The 6,409-nt window shown below is 54.0% G+C and overlaps 1 protein-coding gene across 1 annotated transcript; it reads right to left on the reverse strand.

The window, feature by feature from the left end:
• Window positions 1–309: 309 nt before the first annotated feature.
• Window positions 310–2,863, reverse strand: Gja4 (gap junction protein alpha 4). The gene is made up of 2 exons (XM_028861630.2): window positions 2,753–2,863; window positions 310–1,855 (listed from the first exon to the last, which is right to left on the reverse strand). The coding sequence occupies exon 2, from the start codon at window positions 1,836–1,838 to the stop codon at window positions 837–839; it is 1,002 nt and encodes a 333-aa protein (XP_028717463.1). The 5' UTR covers window positions 1,839–1,855; window positions 2,753–2,863; the 3' UTR covers window positions 310–836.
• Window positions 2,864–6,409: the final 3,546 nt, after the last annotated feature.

Genomic DNA, 6,409 nt, shown 5'->3' on the forward strand with positions numbered 1-6,409 from the left:
GCGGAGGTACCAGACAGGCATGGTTTGGGCCACCAATTAACGGGTAGCTGATTAACAGGACAGTAGACAGGATGTGGGAGTGAGTGAAAAGAGGCCAGGACCCGGGGTATTTCAAAAGGGAGAGTGGTGAGGACTCAGTGTTGAGAGGAAGAATTTGCGTCTGAGGGTTTAGGGTGCTGACTGGAGGTGGGCTGTGGAGATGAAAGGCAGATGATAGAAGACTAGGAAAAACGGAAGCCTGGGCAAAATAACTGCCTCCCTCCCTCCCCCTGCCCCAGGCAGCCAGGACAGCATCAGTACACGCCTGACTTATGATCGAGTCCCGTTTATTTTAGAAATATAAACAGTGTGACGAGGAGCGACAGAAAGAAGACACCAACCGGTTCCCCCGGAAAGGGCCAGATCCAGCGCAGGCCATGTCTGTCCAGGTGATGAAGCTGAGCCAGCAGCCTGCATCAGCCTTTCCCCAGGAGGACAGGGTGTGATGAAAACCCGGGGTGCGGTCCCAACAAGTCCAGTTGGCTTTGAGTCCCTCTGGATCAGGTGAAAAGGATCAGAGGGCCCCCGAGCACCCTGAGTCGGGAGCACCCCCACCTGCTGGGACTGCGTCTGGGCAGGATCACATTCTGGAAAGAAGCCACAGTGTCTGTCCCCTGGTCATCATAAAGGCTCCAATTATTCCAGAACCACCCATAGTCAGGTCCTCTGCCCAGCTAGGGTCCACCTCTCTGCCCCAGCTGTCTCCCAAGTGCCTTTGAGGAGGGGCCGCCTGAGAGGCATCCAAGGTGGACACACTTCTCAGGACCTCTCTGTTGAGTGACAGGAACCCCAGACCCCTACACATACTGCTTCTTAGATGCAGAGCTGTTGGGGCGACTAGGGGGCTTCCGGCCACCCTGAGGGGCTGGATTTTCGAAGGGAGGAGGCCTGGAAGAGGTCAGCCTCTCCTCGGTGGTCAGGTTGGCCCAGTTTTGCTCGGTGGATGAGAGCCCATTGTAGGTGGGACACGGTGGGGACGAGGGTCCCTCGCCCATGGGGAGGTAGAAAAAAACCTGTTCAGGGTAAGGGTCTGAAGCGCCGCCCTGGGCCGGGGGTGTGTCGTGGTCCTTGCGCGCCTTTATCCCCCGGCCGACACACCGGCACAGCAGGTGTGCCAGCTCCAGCAGGTTGAGCACCAGGGAAATGACTCCCACCACCAGCATGAAGATGATGAAGATGGTCTTCTCTGTGGGTCGAGAGACGTAGCAGTTCACGAGGTGGGGGCAGGGGGCACGCTGGCACACAAACACGGGCTCCATGGTCCAGCCGTAGAGGCGCCACTGGCCGTAGAGGAAGCCTGCCTCCAGCACGCTTTTGCACAGCACACTGACCACATAGGTACCCATGAGGGCCCCACGAATCCGAAGCCGGCCGTCTTCTGCCACCGAGATCTTGGCCATCTGGTGTTCTATGGCGGCCAGTGCCCGCTCCACCTGCAGGTCCTTGGATGGCAGCGCCCGGAGCTCTCCCTCTTTCTGCCGCAATCGCTCTTCCCGCCGAGACAGGTAAATGACGTGGCCCAGGTAGATCAGGGTGGGCGTGCTGACGAAGAGGAACTGCAGCACCCAGTATCGGATGTGGGAGATGGGGAAAGCCTGGTCGTAGCAGACGTTGGTGCAGCCTGGCTGGGCGGTGTTGCACTCGAAATCGGACTGCTCATCGCCCCACACCGACTCGCCGGCCAGGCCCAGGATCAGGATGCGGAAGATGAAGAGCACGGTCAGCCAGATCTTGCCCACCACAGTCGAGTGCTCCTGGACCTGGTCTAGCAGCTTCTCCAGGAAGCCCCAGTCCCCCATGTTTCCAGGGCCTCTCTCTGTGGGAAGACAGGGGTCAGACAGCCATCAGTTGGGCAGCTCAATGCCTCTCTCGCTCCTCCTGGATCTAAGCCCACAGGAGGTCTGCCAGTGTTAATCACACCTTTGTGCCTTCTCTCACGGGCCAGTGCCCAAGGATGACCACATCCCAAAGAGGTCTGGATTAACTAGAGGTTCCTATGGAAACAGACCAGTTGAGGGTACTTGGCCAAGGCCACACAGCTCTGCCATGCCTTCCTCCCTTTTCTTCAAGGCTGGTTACACCAGGACAGTAGGGATGGAGCGAGAAGTCATCTCCAGGTTATCAGGGGTCCCTATTCCCACCTTCCATGCCTCATTTAAAATGAGAGGGACTCACTGTAATCTCTGCACTTGCCGGTGGGGGTGGGGGTGAGGGAAGATGGGGTGAGGGGCGTAGAAGACGCCGGGGCATTTGATTCACCTGCCAACGAAAGACCACCTGTGACTTTAGTGACTACACCTGGTCTTAGCCTTTGCCTCCATCCCATTTCCGTCCGAGACTGGTGCAGTCATTTTAGACCCTTAAAAGAAATGACCATAGCAGAGTGGGGGGTCCCAAGGTTCCCAGAACATTTTAGGGTGTGTGTTTGGGAGTAGGTGGGTGGGTGCTTCTCCTAGTAGTAAAGCAGGTACTACCAGACCTACATTCAAATCTTGCTTCCTTCTCTCATTAGCTGGGCATTTGGATAAGTAACCTTCCAGTCTCTCTGGAAGGATTCAATGAAATACGAGGGAAGGGCGCTGAGCACAGAGCCGGGCTATAGGCAAGCTAGGTGAGCGCCGCTGGTGGCTCGCATCGTGTCTGGCGCTCGGGGCAAGCAAGCCTCAGCCCCCCAGGAGTGGAGTGATTCGCATTCCCAGCTCCCCGAACTCACCGCCTGCTTGCCCGGCTGGCCCAGGTGGAGGGGACGACCGTGGCCGAAGCTGCTCCTGCGGGAATCCTGCGGGACCGCGCCTCCCGCCGGACGCCTTAAATAGCGCGCAGCTGCGGCCTTAGGGCAGGAAACGCCAGCGGGAGGGCTCTGGGGAGCAGGGGGAGGGGACTGGGCGGGACAGACTCCCAGGACACGCCCAGATCGAGCTGCTTGTGTTGCTGTGTTGCGGGAGATGGAAACCTTCTGGTTTATTCCCGCTGATCTTCCAGACTGAACTCTCCCAGGGTTCAGTCCCCGTCCTTTGTAGGGAGCGGGCTTTTAGCGAGAGCTGGCAGATCTGACACCTGGTCCCGAGCCTGTGAGGAGTGGGTGGGGTAAGAGAGAGGCTCAGTGTGCCGGGCTTATTAGACATTGGACTCACACTGGAGAGGGGTGAAACTTCCCCCTTCCTAGAATCCGGTGGATCTAGGGGTCTCTACTTTGCCTGTTCTGGGCGGGCTATACCATCAGAAGTCACCTAGGAACTCCCTAGAGTCCTTAAAGACTGGGGGTGGGGGAGAGGGGTGGATCCCAGTCCTTTAGCTGGATCCCAGCTGATGTCTCTAAAAGGGAGAGAGAAGCCTTTCAAAGGAATTTGGAGGCAAGCAGAGCTCTGTCATTCACTCAGGCTTCACTGTGAATGAAGAGCATGGGATTAAGGAGGACTCACCTTGCAGATGGGAAAACCAGAATAAACTAGCCAGGCCTGGCTTCCTGCCCTACTTCTTCCTAGGTGCAGAAATGGAGCAGGTAAGCCGTTGGGTAGCAGTAAAAGTATAAATGTGGGGTCCTCTGTGGTAGAACCAGGACATCACAGGGTGTGGTTAGGGGCTGAGTAACCCAGACAGTGCAGAACAGCACCAGCGGCCCATCCTGGAGCTACCAGGTCTGGCTGGTGCTGGGGTTAACGCTCAGAAAAGGTTTGGAGACCCAGGCATGACCCTTGTCAGAGTAGAGAGAGTCAGACATCTCTTGCCTCCTCTGCCCTTAGGCATATCTCCATCTTCCCCATACAGAATAAGGTTAGAAATATGCCTGCTTTGGAAGGCTGATGGGAAATTCAGCCAAAGCACTTGGTGTGCCATTGGTCCAGAAGGTCTGAGTCAATACCTGAAACCACTGTGCTGTAAGCCCTGAATTTGGAATGCTAAGATAGGCAGAGCAAGAGTTCCAGGCCAACCTGGGATAGTGGGAACCTGTCTAACAAATAAACAAACAACCAACAAAGGAAATACCCAGGCATAGTGGCACAGGCCTGTAATCCTAGCTACTTGGGAGGTTGAGGCAGAGAGATTAAAATTTCAGTGCTATGGTGCTAGGGATGTAGCCCAATTGGTAGAGTGCTTGCCCAGTACTTACAAAGCATTGGTTCTAGCCCTAGCATATGGATCAGGTGTGGTGGCACATGCCTGTAACCTCTCAGGAGGTGGAGGCTGGAGGGTCAGAAGTTCAAGGTCATCCCCTTCTCTGCAGTGAATCTGAAGCCAGTTTGGGATACATGAGGAGAGAGAGAGAGAGAGAGAGAGAGAGAGAGAGAGAGAGAGAGAGAGAGAGAGAGAGATGGTTAGTTAGTTAGTTCAAGGCCAGTTTGAGCAACTTAGAAAGACATTTGTCTCAAAAGTTGAAAGGAAGAAATCTGATGGGCGTAGTTCAGTAGGAGAGCACTTGCCTGGCTTGTAAAGAGCCCAAGGTTTCAGTCTCTATTATTATGAGTATGACCAACCTGCCAAACAAACAAAAACATCACAAAACCTGGCAGAAAGGATCTATGTTGTCCGGGAGAGGGCGGGAAAGCCAGGGGAGGTCAGAGCGGAGGACTGGCGGGGGTCTAGGGCAGCTAGGGGCAAGGAAGGTGGCAGGTGGGTATGCAGCCCGGGGCTGGTGGAAGTCCCAGTCCAAACAGGATTGTACCCTTGCACTCTCAGGGCCTCCTGGGAGGGGGCAGCCAGTGGGTGAGGCTCTGACGCAGACCAGCGTGATAGCTGTCTGAGGACCAGACTGTGCTGCCTTTCCCTTCCAGACCTCTCAGGGCCAGGGTAGGCCGGGCTGAACCCGGCCTCCTGGGATTCCAAAGGGGACAACTGTGGCCACTTAGTCCTGACCCTGGAGGGCATGGGAACAGGGCCTGGCCAGCTCCTACCACGCCCCCAAGACAGCCCAAGACAGCCTCTGCTGCAGCGGCTGCTCAGTAGAGATGCCTTTGGGGTTGGGCCTGGCGCTTTGGAAGGCTGTGCTCCCATCCTGTTCCCTGGGAAGGGGGCAGGGAGCTACTTGAGGACCGTGGGGGTGATGCCAAGGCTGCTCTTACCCACCTCCAACCCCTCCCTTGTGACCTCCAAGATCAGGTGTCACGGAGGAAGAAGAAGTAGAGACCAACCAATACAATGTCCATAAGTCAGTCACTCTGAGGGAAAATGTGCTTAGATCCCCAGTCTTCTCCCTCCTCCCCTGTTCAGGCTGCCACCGACTCAGTGACCTGCGAGGTCACCTCAGTGGTCTTCCTAGCCTCCAGGCCCTTGCGCCACTCAGTGGCCACATTTTCATAGGACTTTGGCTATAAAGTCGCCCTGTTTCAAACCCTGCTATGGCCCTTCCTGCCTTCAGGGCAGGGTCTGCACTTTTCACGTCCCAGGCCTTGGCCTGTGTCCTTAGCACTCTGTCAATCTGTCACTGGCCCCATGCAGTTGTTCTAACTATGGGGTCTCTGTGTGCTCTTGCCTTTGTTCATGGCACTGTACCTTCCTGGAGCACCCTCACATGTAGATCCCTCTAGTCTCTCAGGTCATTGCTGAGATGTCCTCTTCCCCAGAAGTCCTCTTGCTGGCCTCCACTGGGTCAGGTGTGCCTCTGCCCTGCAATTCATTGTTTAAATCTCTTTAGTTGTAGTTAATACATGTAATAATACATATGTATATAAATATTTATTTATAACATGCATGATTTAACATATACATACACTATATAGTGTATGTATGTATATGTTATACATGGCATAGACTAGTATTCTAGCATTCATGAGGAAGATTGACAGTCATAGGCTAGCCTATACTGCACAAGATCTTGTCTCAATCAAAACACAGCTCTTATTCCAAAGGGAATAAGAGAAGGTTTATTTATTCTGGAGCCAAATATGAGTGGCCAAGGCCTGGGAACTCGCACTTAAGTTACCCCAAATATCGTGTTCTAACATGGTAACAATTTCATGAGGTTTTTATAGTAACAGAGCAAAGTGTTTTAAGAATACATCGGTGGAAACATCAGGGGGCTGGGTCTTGGCCAAGCAGAGAATTCCATACTACAGGCCCCAGATGCAATCAGAATGCTCTTAGCCTTTGCGTTGGTAGAAGCTAGGAGTCTGTATATTCCAACCATATTACCTAATTGTCACAAGGACGTTAGGGCAATAGATGGCTTTTAGGGGTGATAAAGATAAGATAATTTCACTTGAGACCTCTAACATTTCAGCTCCCCACAATCACAATTCTAATCAGTCAGCCTGGTAGGACATCTTTAACACAGATGCAGTATGTGTGTGTAAGAGGACCTTTTACATACACACACACACACACACACACACACACACACTTCTGTCACCATAAAACCTGCATCTCAGCTGAG

Source organism: Peromyscus leucopus, chromosome 2, assembly GCF_004664715.2.
Source record: "Peromyscus leucopus breed LL Stock chromosome 2, UCI_PerLeu_2.1, whole genome shotgun sequence".
NCBI classification, from domain to species: domain Eukaryota; kingdom Metazoa; phylum Chordata; class Mammalia; order Rodentia; family Cricetidae; genus Peromyscus; species Peromyscus leucopus.